The following is a 15,721-nucleotide window of genomic DNA, read 5'->3' as shown; positions in this document are numbered from 1 at the left end:
TTTAAGGCCCAGATGGTTTTTAAAGACCATACAGATCCTTTCTTTGAGTTTTTTTGGGAACAGCTTGGATTTTGAAGATGCAGAGATACTTTTCAGCCTAGGCAAGATGTTCCATGGGTGAAATCTTGTTTCAATAAATGTTCTGCTCCATTAACCTGGCTATTACTGCTATGTTGTCCAATTTTCTATATTTCTATAGAGCTAATTTGCACTGACTTCAGTTTTTAGCTCAATAACATTTAAATACTATAAATTCTAGGTTCACAGTGTTCTAGTGCCTGAACAATTTCTTTTTAGCTTCCCCTTGTGGCTTAGTTGGTAATGCACTACTTGATGTACTGTGGCATTCAGGCTAGAAGATTTCAAGGTTGAGCCCTGGTTTGTGCAGTGTTAGCTGATCTCGGCCAAGAATACTTCAGTTGGCCTCCACACCCTGAGCTGTAAGAGGGGAGAGGTGGGGGAAATCATTCAGGTTTCCAGCTCTTGTTCACTATCAAAGTGTGCATCTGTGATCATGTTGGGTGAGGAGAGGAGCGGCTCAATTATGATGCTGCCATGGTAAAATAGCCTGCTGATACGTACTGACAAGGTTCATTCATTTATTTGTAGGAGGGCCTGGAGGCTTACCAGTGCTGTGAATCCATACCCTAGCAAGAATCATTATTTTAAGGACAGGAGGGTAGAAAATTGGGAAGGGGTGGAGAGAGTGTAATTTTGACTCGTGTTCGGCTCAATTTCACTTAATGTCATACGTTTTTAACAATGCCTACTGAGTTGATGGTAAGGGCTTCAATTTGAAACACGTCATTGGATAAGGCAACATTTTCACAAGCTTGGTAGAACTGGCATCTTTTCGCACATGGCTGCACGATTCTATTTAAATTAAATACATTTTTGAAAGCTTTTGCTTTATGAATTTTTTAAAAGAAAGCTATGTGATATCCATTTTGATCCTTGCTCTCAGTTTAACATGCTTAGGAATAGCATCAGGAGTTCAAAGGGATATACTTTGTTGAAAAATTCCTCTAATATTCTGGACTCTGATGTCAAAGCAATATTGTAGAGATCATTATTTCTTAAAGATTAATTTTCATGCAAGGTTTGGAAATCCCACTCTTTGGAAGCTTAGGATCTGCTATTAAAGGGAATAAAGAAAACAAAGATGTGTTTATTTGCTGCCTCACGTCTGGCACAACCACTGCCCAGGACAATCCAAACCCACATTTAGCCTAAAACTACTTTTCAATTCCCTGCTCCCATGTGTTTTTTGAAACCTTGTTCTTTTTGAAGTCCTGCTCCCTGGATGAGTGAGAGACCCACCTTGGTCCCATATGACAGCTCTAATATTGTAGAAAGTAGAGTGAACAGAAAATGATGAAGCAAAAGAAGGAGAAACAGGGCAAAAGAAGGAGAAACAGGGCAAGTGAAAAATAAGTGGAGCTAGAAGAATAGTGTGTGAGGGGAGGAAGAGATTAAGAAACAAAATTGTAAGAAATAGAGAGGGAAAAGGGAGGAGAGACGTGAGCACAGGAAGGCGAGGGAGAAAAACTGAAGTCTAGGACCAGAGAGACTTTATTTGCAGTAATTACCAATATCAGTGCCCTTCATTACAAGGATAAGAACCTAAGATAGTTTTGTTCAAATTTATTGTTAAGAATGAGAAGTAGAAAAATAATGAGATTAAATTTAAATATTTAGAGAATTGGTAGAATAATAAGGGCACTAATCTAAATGGCTAGAAACAAATGAGACGCTTATGGTTGTGGCTTGAGGGCAAGTGACTGAGACCCAGGATGAGTTGTTTTCTATGCACACAAGTCCAGGATTATTTGTTTTTTTTCTGTACAAATTGTCAGTCATCACTTCCCATGTATTAGCAGCTCTTTAAATGTGGCAGTTGTCATGACAAAAATATTTGTTAATTTACTATGAATTTAGAGCCCTATTTTCTGAATTGCTAGGATTACCCTTAACTACCCTTTACTGTCTGTCATGCATCCCAGACTAATCCAGATTTGTGTCTCATTGAAAATAAAAGTTGTAGAAGTGCTCAAATATGCTTTGTAGCCATATTGGGCTGACGTTAACAGAAAATGTTCTGTGCTGAAAGCGGCAAAATAATTCTTGCATTGTCCATTGCTGTACTTTGAAATTCTATTTTTGTTCAAGTAACATGATTTGAAAAAATAATTCTAATTATTTGTTTGTGAGCAAAGTAATGAGTGGAGGATTTAACACCATAGGTTGCAATATAATGGCCCGGATTTTGCAGTTGTAATGATGGCGAATCTGTCAGCGTTTGTCGTTATTACCCTGTGAAACTGACCGAATTCTGGCATCTGCACATGCGCAGTTAAACACACAAATCCAGAAGTTGACGTCAGTGATTCCTTGCTCCCCCACAGGGCACGCTGTTGAAGTCCCCGCAGATAGCAATCTCTGAGAAATGACTGAACTGACGGGAACTTCCCCTTTTCCGCTGTAACAGCGCTGTTAAAAACCCCTGAAAAAGTTGAGCCTTGTTCAGTGAGGTGTAACTGGGTTTTAACTGTGTACTAAGTCATAATTACTGCTGAACAACCTCTCTGGCCCTGAAAAACTAATTTTATATTTGTGGAATGTCAATTTTTTTCATAATCCATATTTTTTAAATAATTAGTATTTTTCTTTAAAGTTTGTTTGATATTCCTGATCATGTAATTGTTTTTATAATGTAAACTGAACATTATTTTGGGTTAAACATGGACCAGTAAATACAGTGGCCACAGTGTAAGAAGTTTATACTGCTATGCGCGTTATACAGGAAACATATACTGAAACAAAAAAATGCTAGAAGCACAGATGAGTCAACATTTATAGAAGAACAAACAAATTAACATTATGGGTGTGGACTCACCTTCAGGATCAAAGCATTAGAGATGGAAAGGTATACTAATACATATGGATTTTCCTCCTGCCTCTCTTCTGATTATATTCATTGAAATTTATGGCACAGAAGGAGGCCATTCGGCCCATTGTGTCCGTGCCGGCCGAAAATGAGCTATCCAGCCTAATCCCACTTTCCAGCTCTTCGTCCGTAGCCTTGTAGGTTACAGCACTTCAAGTGCATATCCAAGTACAGGAAACTTTCGATTTACCGGCACCTAAATAACCGGAAATCTCGGTTAACTGGCAAAATTCAGGAGTAGGTTTTACTTCATATTGATATTTGCCTTCTTCCATCTGTGCTGTGCAAGGGTGTGGCTGCAGCTGTTGCTAAGCTACAGAGACACTTGAAACTTGTGTTCATTGTTCTACAGTTGTTGCTAAGCAACAGGGTTTGTTGCTTTATACGGAGCTCTCAGCTCTCCCTATCTTTTACTATAGCGTTCGGTTATCCGGAATTTTTGATGAACCGGCACCATGTTGGTCCCGTCCGTGCCGGATAAAAAAAGGTTTCCTGTACTTTGTAAATGCGATGAAGGTTTCTAGCTCCACCACCCTTTCAGGCAGCGAGTTCCAGATCCCCACCACCCTCTGTGGGGGGAAAAAAGTTCTGCTCAACTCTCCTCCAATTCTTCTACCAATTACTTTAAATCTATGCCCCCAGGTTATGAGGGAAATAGGTCTTTCCTATCCACTCTATCTAGGCTCCTCATAATTTTATACACCTCAATTAAGTCTTTCCTCTGTTCCAAAGAAAATAATCCCAGCCTATTCAATCGTTCCTCATAGCTAAAATTCTCCAATCCTGGCAACATCTTTGCATTAGAAAGGGTACCGAGGAAATTTACAATCACATCTTTCCTGTCTAACTTATTGTTTCATTTCTGAAGAAGGATCTGTAGCCAAAATGTTAACTTTGTCTCTGTTTTCAACAGATACTGACCTGAGTTGCTGTGTATGTCCACCATTGTTGTTTTTGTTTGACTTAGCACCTGCAGTATTTTCAATTTTTACTTGGAAACATGCATTGCTTTCACGGAGATGTACCCTTTTTATACAGATGCTTTACCCATTTAAGGTTCCAGACAAATACATATCTTCTCCATCACCATTGCATTTGTCAACAGCTCTTAAATGTTTTTTGTGGTATACTGTTGACAGCATGCAGGTATTATTGGAGCTGACGCAAAGATACAAGAGCAGATTTCAGTTTTACTTGGTGTACACTGTGTGCTCTATGCACGTTATAAATTCACAAATTGATTACAGCTATAAAATCAATCCATTATTATGGATTTCAGTACGGCCTGTAATATGGTCCCAGAGCGAGAATCTTGCAAACGTAATTATCTGTTATGTGAGGACAGGCATCCAATTATGGGCAAATCGAAGTGGAGAAAGGATACTATAGCTTTATTTTAACAAAATACACTAGTTTGTTTTTTTATGCTCATTTAAAAAAAAAACTTTGTCTTTTTTCTCATTTACCTAGTTTTTCCCAGCATTCCTGAAAAGCCAGGCATGCCATGCCCAGGAGAGAACAGTGAGTACCATTTTTTGTCTCCTTGGAAAATGGATTAAATATGAAGACTTGTGTTTAATTCATTCTCAGGATGTTGCCATCGCCAGCAAGGCTGGCTTTTATTGCCCATCCCTAGTTGCTTCGAGAATGTAGTGGTGGGCCACGTTCTTGAACCTCTGCAATTCTTTGTAGCAGTTTGATGCAACTTAGTGGCTTGCTAGACCACTTCAGAGGACAGTTAAGAGTCAATCATATTGATGTGGGATTGGAGTCATAGGCCAGACTGGGTAAAGGCAGTAGATTACCTTCCCTAAAGGACATTAGTGAACCAGTTGGGTTATTACAACAATCCAACAGCTTTGCGGTTACCTTTATTGATGGATTTCAGATTTAAAAAAAAATTAGTTTAAATTCTCCATTGCCATGGATTATTATTTCAGATCTCTATTACTAGTCCAGTAACATGACAATTGCCCTACTGTACACCGAGCTCGGAGTGTACTTTTTCCACATATTGCATTCTGATATATATTTAAGCATCAGAGCTCAAGAGGTAATGAAGTCTCTTCCATGCTGAATAAATGCAGGTGCTGCAACTGAGGTATCTTGCTGTGGCAACCATTTTAAAGTTGTACTGCGTTGTGCTTATTTGGCCAACAGTCCAAAATAATGCAACAAAAAAAAATCTGCAGGACTGTGTGGCAAAATGTGTATCATGCATTTGTATCATCTTTGGGAGCTTGGTTCAAATCTGTCCCAAACTATGGGGTTAAACTTAGCTCATCCTGCTGAATGTAAGCTTCTAAGTGGAATTAGTTTGGGTTATTTTTCTCCAGTTCCAAGTGCATGCAAAAGCGAAGTACAAAACTGTCTGTAACTTTACCCACATAGCTACTTAATTAGTGGGATTTCGTGGCTAGATCACTTGGGTAGACAGATAATATCATGCTGATGCAGCTGGAAGGAGTCTTCTGAGGCTAAACGAGTGAGTAACTCTCTACAGGTAAGTACTATCCCTGATAATTACTTAACCATAAAGTCACTTCATGCCAACAAAAACAACATTTGTTTGAGATGCTGTTCAGAGCTTCTACATAGAATGAGATAATGACTGCCGAAGTAGGAAACCCTTTTCAATACTTCAGCCCTAGAGAAGGGAATCTTCCTTTGTTGGCCATAGACCAGTCTAGGTGGATGATTAATTTTCCCCTTTCCAAGTCATCATCAAATATTGCTCTCCTCCAGCGTGCCCTCAAACCTGATTACAAATTTCCTAACTTCCTTGCTTTTGACCTGTCGTGACACTCCTGTTGCTGTTGACCTGTTTAATTATTTCTTCACCTCTGTTTTCAACACCCATGTTCCCAGCAAATGAGTCCCACCCACGTCGTTCCCACTGGTATAGCCCACATTTTCGCTCCTTTTAACTATGACGGATGCAAACTTCTGGCACAAAACCGGCTTAGCCATCCATTACCAGATCTCCCATGAACATTGCAAGCATTACTATGCCTCGCTCTTCCTCAGCCAGAACAATCTATTACTCCATGGTCATCTTGGAAGGTAGGATAACGTCAGGCTTCTTTTTTCTATCGCCGCCTCCTTATTGAATACCTCCCCTTCATCTCAAACGCCAAATGTAAGGAGCTGATGGATTTTTTCATCTCCCAAGATTGAAACCATCTGTTAACTCTGTTGCTACTTCTCCTTCCTTTCACCTGCAGATACCCCCCCCCCCCAGTTTCCCATTGTTTTTGTAGTTTCTCACCTATTTTCCCATCCTCTGAGCTCATATCATCAAATAGACTCAAATCCTGCTTTGATCCCCTCCTCACAACTCCCCTTCTGGCCACAGTGGCAGCTAACATCAATAATAGTTCTTTATAAAGCCATCATCCCTTCAAAACAGCTATCATAACACTGCGTTCCTCAGAAAACCCACTTTCAAACTATTGCTTCTCTCCAACTACTGCCTCCATCTCTACCCACTCTTTCCATTCTGAGGTCTTCAATCTAGTCGTTGCTTACCAGCTCAGTGACCATCCCTTCTGAATTTTTCTGTTTGAATCCCTCTAGTTTAGCTTCCGCTTTTATTACCAAAATGACCTGAGAAAAAAAATCACAAATGGCATCCTTTGTGTGGTGATGCATTGTTCCTCATCATCTGAGATTTTTCTACAGCATTTGGTAAGGTTGGCCGTGCTATTCTCCTCCAGTGCCATTCTGTCATCTGTATCGTTGGCACTATCCTTGAATGGTTCCAGTCCTACCTATTCCAGTGCCTCTCCAGCAATGATTTCTCTTATGTGCCTTGCACAATCACTTCTGGAGTCCACCTCATCTTCCTTATCAACCCCATAGCAATATCCACTTGCACAGAATTAGCTTTAAAATGTACACTAATACTCAGCTCTACATTTTCACCATTTCTCTTCATCTATCATCTGCCGTTGTGGTGTCGGGCTGCTTTTCCAACATCCAGTCCTGAATTCGTCACAACATCCTCGAGTTCAGCATCAGGAAGATCAAAGCCATCATCTTCAACCCCTGCCAGAAACTTTGTTTGCTTGCCATTGCCTCTGTCCTTCTCACCAGCCACCCTCTTGGGCTGAACCTGACCATTTGTTATCTTGAAGTACTTTTCGACCGCCACCTGTTTTAGACTCCACATCCTATCCATCACCAAGGCAGCTTACGTTCATCTCTGCAACATTGCCCGCCTCCACCCTTACCTCAGCCCCTCCCTTCTGCTGCTCAGGCCCTTATAGATGCCTTTGTAATTTCCAGATGACTACTCCCAACACTCTGTCCTTACTGGCCTCCCATCTTCCTCCTTTCATAAACTCCAACTTGTCCAAAGCTCTGCCACACATATCTTGTTCCACGCAAAGTCCTGCTCATCCATTACTCTAATCCTTGCTGACCTAATCTGGCACCCTATTCATCAAAGTACTAAATTTCAAATCTTTGTTGACCTGTAAATCTGTGTGATGTTGTCCCAAACTATCTCTGCAATCTCTTCCGATCCTATAATTCCCGCCCAAGCGCTCCATGCCTCTGTGGATCCTCACCCCATCTCATGATTGGTAGCAGAGCCTTCTGTTGCCTCTAGGACTCTCTACCTAAACCTCCTTTGTGTGTCTCCACCTTTTTTGGAAGCTACCTCAAAATCCATCTTCGATTAAGCTTTCACTCACTCAGTCGAATCTCTCCTTTCCTGGCTTGATGACTGTTTTCCTTATGACTGTCTGAAAGCTCTGAGGTGTTTTCTTTAGGTTATACATGCAGGTAGTACAGTAGGTTATACAGTTCTAGCTCGTTATCTTGTTGATGTCACCTAACTTGACCTGCAAGAGGAGATTCCTGGAGGAGACCTATAAATGAACGCTGCTACAAAAATAATTTTTTTAAACCACCTTTTAAGGTACATTTTTGGAAGGAGATGATTTCCTCTTAAACTGACCAGTGATATACCTGACTTGGGAGTGCTTGTACAGACACTCAGAAATAGCTGGCATCTGGTGATCACTTCCTGGAGGGCATAGAGCTGAGATTGGGACTTTGCCTTCTGAGGAAATCATGGATACAATGTAACTTTGAAAGATTTTTTTGAAATGAACCAGAAATGAAATTGTGAAACAACCTGGTGGATTGCAGTACTGATAGATGACAAACTGGACTTTTCCTAGTTTCCAAACTATTTACTTTCATAGCAGTATGGATGTATACATGAACTAGCTGTAAGCTACATCCAGCTGAGCATATGCAAGCATCTAAGACTGTAACCACAGCTTTAACAGTATTTTGGCCATAATGGGTTATTGATCAAATGTATATTACACTCTTGAATGTCAGCAGTAGAAATTTCTACAGCACATTGTAAAATCATGTTATGACGTGTTCATAAATTGCTATACTACAACAGTGCCTTTGTTCAACTATTTGGGGCACTATCTCTTAATTTGACTTGCGACTGATTTTCTTTTATGGGACTATATTGTTGGACAGAGCCTCATGTCTTAAAGAACATATCCTAGTGATAAAACCAGAATAATAAATGGTCTCAGGGCTGTTATGGCCTGCTCAGTAATTTTTCATTTGTGTTAATATAGTATGGTTTCCTGGTGTTTAATTTTTAGCATTCAGTTGCAAAATGTGTCCCTTTAGACATGCATATTTTGATTTGGTCCTGCCCACTTTGATAATAGTGATGTTCACCTAATTAATATTATTAAGAGGTTGTAGGAATGTCTAGTTCCTGTAATGTATATACCTTTTAAGGGGGGAACTACTTTTTACAGCTCATGTATACTGTAGTACCGGCAGTGACCACACCTGTATATAGCACTGAGTAGTAATCTGTCCAGGCAGTTCCAGTGTGAGCCACGTTTAGTAAACACCTGTTGTACCGTTTCACCTGCAGTCTGTGTCTTATTGTACACGGACACAACATTGGCGACAAGGCAAGTTCGAACCGACCTGCAACTCTGCATCACCTCCCGGGGATTCGTTCCTGGAGATCAGTGGATTGGAGGTCAAGGCCAGAGACTCTGGCGTCGACCACGGGCAACCGCCCAGTCATCCAGCAGAGACTCGAGAATTGCGGGGGAGGCTGTCGAGAGCCAGGCTTGGCTTTCCAGTCGAGGTGGTCCAGCGAAACGGGCTGGCAACAGGTAGTGCGCAGACCCTTCCCGGACAGCGGCGGGCTAGAGCCCGACCGAGCGGCACAGCAAGGGGCCGAGCAGCGTCGACGAGGGAGAGAGGGGACAGGGCGCAGCCGGTGTTCAGGGGCCGAGCAGCGTCGAAGAGAGGGAGAGAGAGACGCGCAGAAACCCGCGAGGCGCCACCATTGCCACGAGGACCGCCGAGAGCGGCGTTGGCAGCAGCGCAGGAGAAGCGCGCGAAACGTACAGGGCGCCGCCATTGCCACGAGAACCACCGGGAGCGGCGTTGGCAGCAGCGGGGGAGGAAGGAAAGCGCGGGAGACGCCATTTTAAGCCATTGGGAGACGCCATTTTAAACCACACCCAAAATGCCGAAGAGTGGCAGTATCACCGCATTTGACAATGAAATCGAAGATTGGAGTACATATGTCGAACGAATAGAGGTGTACTGCAAGGCAAATGAGGTGTCAGATGACAAGAAAGCGTCGGTATTGTTAAATTTAATGGGTGCAAAGACGTATGGTTTATTACGAAATCTAGTAACCCCAACGAAGCCAATGGAAAAGAGTTTTGAAGACATAGTAACGATACTACAGGGACATTTAAACCCCACACCGCTGCTGATAGCAGAAAGATTCCAGTTTCACAAACGGAACCAGCATAAGGATGAAAGCAATGCTGATTATTTAACAGAACTGCGCAAATTATCGAAACACTGCCAGTTTGGAGCGGGACTGGCAGATACCTTAAGGGACAAGTTTGTGTGTGGGCTTCAAAGTGAAGGAACCCAGAAACGGCTTTTATCTGAAAAGGACCTTACGCTGGAAAAGGCTTTCAGCATTGCGGTATCATATGAAGCAGCAGCACGGGGCGCTGCAGAGGTACAACAGAGACCGCAAGAATATGGCACAAACGAAATGTCATATGGAACAGAGAAGTGCTATCGCTGCGGCAGAACAACACACGATGAGAATGATTGCTGGTTCAAAGACAAAGTGTGCAGACAGTGTGGAAAAGTAGGACACAAAGCACGAGTCTGCAGGTCAGGAAAGAAAACCAGCAATAAGAAACCTACCAAAGGAAAGTACAAGAAGGTACATAAGATGACGGAGAATAGTTCAGACGAACAAAAGAGTGAGATAACGACTCCGAAAGCAGGGAACTGAGTTGTCTGAAACTACATAATGTGATCACAACGGAGGATCACCGAACCATTTGGGTCACTCTCAAGATAGCAGGAGTCCAGGTAAAGATGGAATTGGACACAGGATCAGCTCTAACAGTCATAAACCGACGGGACGACGAGCGGCTATTCTCACACATACCTTGAGAGAGACACAAATTATTTTGAAGACATACACGGGGCAAAAAGTCTGCCCCAAAGGAAAAATAACGGTGACCGTTATATGTAACGGTAAGGAAACACCAAAACTAGACCTGTATGTATTGCAAGATGGAGGACCACCATTACTGGGACGTGAATGGATCCGGAAAATACAACTGGATTGGCATTCCATACAGGCACTGACTGTGGCTGAGAAAAAGGATGACGACGTCACACCTGGGCGACTGTCAAAGATCCTAACTGACGCGAAAGAAGTGTTCCAGCAAGGACTCGGAACACTAAAAGGCATGACAGCGACGATTAAAATTGAAGAAAACGCAAGCCCAAAATTTTTTAAGGCCAGACCGGTACCTTATGCGATCCGCCCAGCCGTCGAAGCAGAGCTGGAGAGTCTGGAACGTTCAGGTGTACTGTCCAAGGTAGACTGGAGCGAGTGGGCTACACCCATCGTCCCTGTGATGAAAAAGTCGTTGAGCAGCACGCCTGGGGAACCAAGGAAGGTTCGCATCTGTGGGGACTTTAAGGTAACAGTGAACCCGGTCCTTCACACCGTACAATATCCACTTCCGTGGATTGAAGATATTTTCGCCTCGCTATCTGGAGGGAAACACTTCCCTAAGATTGATCTGGCCCAGGCGTACCTGCAAATGGAGGTAGAAGAAGCATCAAAAAAATACCTCACAATCAACACCCATAAAGGTCTCTACCAATACAACCGGCTGGTATTCGGGGTAGCATCAGCTCCGGCTATTTAGCAGAGGGCAATGGAACAAGTCCTGCAAGGGATCCCAGGGACCCAGTGTTATTTGGACGACATCCTGGTCACGGGCGAAAATGACAGTGATCACCTTGCCAACCTGGAGCAGGTGCTCACTAGATTGCAGGAATATGGGCTCCGAGCTAACCGCCCCAAATGCGAGTTTTTTAGAAAACAGATCTCGTATTGTGGCCACGTTATCGATAAAGAGGGGTTACATAAGTCCCCAGAGAAGATTGAGGCAGTAGTCAAGGCTCCAGCACCGGAAAATGTGTCACAACTGAGGTCGTTCCTCGGGCTGGTAAACTACTACCATAAGTTCTTGCCAAATTTGTCTATAATACTACACCCACTGAACACCCTACTGCAAACTGGGGTGCCATGGAAGTGGAGTGACGAATGTAGACGAGCTTTCCAGCAGAGCAAAACACTAATCACATCGAAAGAGGTATTGGTCCATTACAACCCAGCATTACCAATTCGGTTGGCATGTGATGCGTCACCCTACGGCATTGGAGCGGTGCTGTCGCACAAATTCTCGGACGGCTCAGAGAGGCCAATAGCCTTTGCGTCACGATCACTAACCTCAGCCGAGCGTAACTACGCCCAGATTGACAGGGAGGCCCTCCGCCTAGTGTGGGGAGTGAAAAAGCTCAATCACTATCTGCACGGGCAGAAATTCACCTTGCTGACTGATCACCAGCCTCTTGTCTCCATTTTTAATGCAAAGAAGGGCGTTCCGGTGATGACTGTGCAACGACTACAAAGATGGTCACTTTTTCTAGGGGCGCACCACTATGAGATTGAATATAAGGGCACAAAACAGCATGGAAATGCTGATGGGCTATCACGCCTGCCACTGCCTACTGCGGAGGAAGCACCAGCAGTGGATCCTGTCAAAATATTCCATTCGACTATAGTTGAATACCTACCGGTAACTAACGCTTGTATCGAAAAGGAAACCCGAAATGACCCGACACTGTCTCGGGTATATGATTTGACGGTGAAGGGATGGCCAGCACATGGCGACTCACTGTTGCCAGCATTCTCGACAAGGAGAGAACAGCTGTCAGTGTGCCGGGGGACCTTGATGTGTGGATCCCGAGTGGTAATTCCACCCAAGTTAAGGGATAGAGTGCTCAATGAGCTTCATGAGGGTCATCTGGGAGGGGTAAAAATGAAAAGCCTTGCCAGGGCTTATGTGTGGTGGCCGGGAATCGATAAACAAATCGAGGACCTGACCAAGAGCTGCTCAGGATGCCAGAAAGTCCAAAATGCACCACCACAGGCCCCTCTACACCCATGGGAGTGGCCCTCATCTCCATGGCAACGGGTGCATATTGATTTTGCTGGTCCATTCATGGACTCAATGTTTTTAATAGCCGTGGATGCGCACTCGAAATGGCCTGAGGTCATCAAAATGTCCTCCACCACCACGGAGAAAACTATTGCAGTCCTACGGACCATTTTTGCCAGGAATGGCTTGCCAGAACAGATTTGCTCCAACAACGGACCACAGTTTGTGTCCGAAGCGTTCCGGAGGTTCTTGAAAAAGAATGGGGTAAGGCATTACACATCCGCCCCGTATCATCCAGCCACAAATGGATTTGCTGAGAGGCTCGTACAAACCTTTAAGAAGGCAATAAAGGCTATGTACAATGACGACATTCCGCTGCAGCACAAGGTGGACAATTTCCTGTTCGCCTACCGGAATGCGACACATGCAGTCACCAACCAGGCCCCAGCCATGATGTTCTTTAACCGAAGGTTAAGATCTCGCCTGGATTTGCTCAGACCAAACGTACGAAGAGATGTTGAGAGTAAGCAATTCCAGCACATCCATGAGAAGCCAACAAGGAGCTTCAATGTAGGGCAACCAGTCTTGGCCCACGACTACCGAACAGAAAAATGGCAGCCAGGAACGATATGCACACGGCAGGGCCCGCTAATATACACAGTGGACGTTGGGGAGAGCATCGTGAGACGCCATGCTGACCAGATCCTAGAGTCACAGGAACAAGTCAACCCCATGCCTCGCCCATACGTACCTGGTGATGAACCCGACGTACAGTTCGCATCTACCCCAGAAACAGTAGCATCGGAAGCTGATGAACCAACCGACGACAGGGGGCCAGAATCGCCTCCGCACCAAGAGCAAGACACTCGGGAAAGGCGCTATCCAGAAAGGATCAGGAAGCCTCCCCAAAGACTGAATATATAAATAGACTATTTTCAGCTAATGTTGCATGTTAAAAGTGTTAATTGTAATTAGTTTGATATTTAATTGTTAAACGAGTGTTATGGTACTGTTAATCTAAAAGGGGAGGAATTGTAATGTATATACCTTTTTAAGGGGGGAACTACTTTTTACAGCTCATGTATACTGTAGTACCGGCAGTGACCACACCTGTATATAGCGCTGAGTAGTAATCTGCACAGGCAGTGCCAGTGTGAGCCACGTTTAGTAAACACCTGTTGTACCGTTTCTCCTGCAGTCTGTGTCTTGTTATACACGGACACAACAGTTCCTATCAAGAGACTGAGGTCGACTCAGGCGATCAAACAAATGATGTTTAATGAAAAACTAACATAGTTTAACAACAAAATGCAAGAGAACTACGTATACAGGTCTAGTCAGTTCGGAGGCTCCACGAGGACTGCTAGGGCGGTCCCGTGGTTGGCGTCATGACGTCATCACGTTTTTCCCGCCGGTGGGGGATCACGTGATGAACGACGTGACGTCATCACGTTTGCCCGCGCTCTTAAAGGGACCGCGTTCTGTACATGCAAACAGTAAAAACAAAGATACAGACTCCGGCTGTAGCTAACATATTGTTAAAGGGAATTATATACAGTTGGTCTGAGTCCCTTAGTGGCTCCGCCACAAGGTATATTTTCCTTTTCCTCCACCTCATCAGCCTTGTTGAGACTGATAAAATATGCTTTTTGTATACTATTTTTAATTGTTGCAAAAACTTGACTTTTGGTAGCACTTGTGTATGCAGAGACATCTCGAGGTTTTACAGGTGGAGATAAACAATGGACGCTGAACAGCAGGGCATGAGGGAGAATGGAAAATTTGGAGGGGTTGGAAGCATGGTTGAGAACAATTTTGGGAGACTTTTGAAAATGGGGAGGGAAGTGGCAAGGTGAAGGGAATTCCAAAGGCAGGGTCAGGGTGGATAAAAGAGCAGCCACCGACAGCGCAGCAAAGTGCACGGACAACCAGCAATTACTGTTTTTTGGAGAGGTGGCAGAATAATTGCAGGGATGTATGAATGGAGGAGATTGCTGGAGTGAAATCAAAGAGAAGATCTTAAAATAAATGTTTACATTGTAGGGAACCAGTGAAGCTTGGCAAGGGCAAGAATGGTTGGAGTGAACATGCGATTCTGATTGAGTTGTAATTTCTGGAGGTAAGGATTGTTGCATAATGCAAAAATGAGATGAGATTTGAATAAAAGCAGATCTGGAAAGCTGAAATAAAAGCAGAAAATGCCGGAAATACTCAGCAGGTCAGGCAGCATCTGTGGCGAGAGAGAGAGTTACCGTTTCAGGTTGATGATCTTTCATCAGAACTGGAAGATGTTGGAGATGAGCAGCTTTTCTGCTTTGAATGTCCAGCCAAACTGTTTAGAAAGGAGGTTTGCACCGTCCTGGTACTTTAGAGAAAGGCTAAGTACAGATAACAATTGGGATGAGTTTTTCAACTAATTGAGAATCCAAATTTATTTTGTGGTCGCTATTGCGATGCCATAATTAAATGTTTTTAAAAAATGTTATGGCACCATCCCATGTATGGCAAATATACCAATAAAAATTCACTGCTGTCAGTTAGTTCTTCATTGTAGGTTTTAATCTATTTCCATGTCTGACCCTTTCTGAAGAGAAAATAAGTGCATTGGGTTGCATTATAACACAAAGTTCTAACTAAATTATATATGTTTACAATTTGATTTTCTCTTTAAAGTCTTGCCTGGTTGAGAAGCGCAGTATAATTTCTGAGGTCCATACCATAATTGTCTAGACCTTGTAATACAAGGATCTATTATGTAACTCTGTGCTTCTTCTTGTTTTTATATTTTAATTTTTTTAACTGAAGGTACAGAAGTATTCGGATGAAGCTGGAGTGTGTGAATCAAGGAGTGCAAACCAAAATACAACAAAATCCTTGACTGGTATTTTAAGTGTTAAAATTGCTGATCAAATCCATACATTTTCTGCACCGTAAAATGTGCAACAGATCCTTTACTAGGAAGTCATTGTGTTTTGTGGATGGATTTTAACCATAGCCCAGGTGCGGTTTAATTCTCTGCACAGATCATTAAACTCTTGAGGGGGAGAGGGAGGTTTTAGCACTCCAGTTGATTTCTTTGTTTATTAGAAACTATATGGCCTTCCTTTTTAGTTGTTGAGGGAGGATAAAGTGCTTGAAAAAAGAGAGCATAAAAAGAAATGGGAAAATGTAAGATCAGCAAAAATGAAGTTATGAAGAGGGAAATTATGAA

General features: G+C 43.1%; 1 protein-coding gene across 2 annotated transcripts in view; it reads left to right on the top strand.

Annotated features, from left to right (window-relative positions):
* The window catches only part of prkcz (protein kinase C, zeta), a 626,261-nt gene that overhangs the window by 61,295 nt on the left and 549,245 nt on the right, over positions 1–15,721 (top strand). For both annotated transcript variants that reach the window (XM_085967266.1, XM_085967267.1), the window contains exon 4: positions 4,418–4,468. In XM_085967266.1, coding sequence (XP_085823392.1) covers positions 4,418–4,468 — 51 coding nt within the window. The remainder of the gene's footprint in view (positions 1–4,417; positions 4,469–15,721) is intronic.

This window comes from Somniosus microcephalus, chromosome 25, assembly GCF_052327205.1.
Source record: "Somniosus microcephalus isolate GS21.2 chromosome 25, FLI_Smic_1.0, whole genome shotgun sequence".
NCBI lineage: Eukaryota > Metazoa > Chordata > Chondrichthyes > Squaliformes > Somniosidae > Somniosus > Somniosus microcephalus.
Note: the sequence above shows the minus strand (reverse complement) of the source record. Positions and strands in the feature narration are given on the sequence as shown.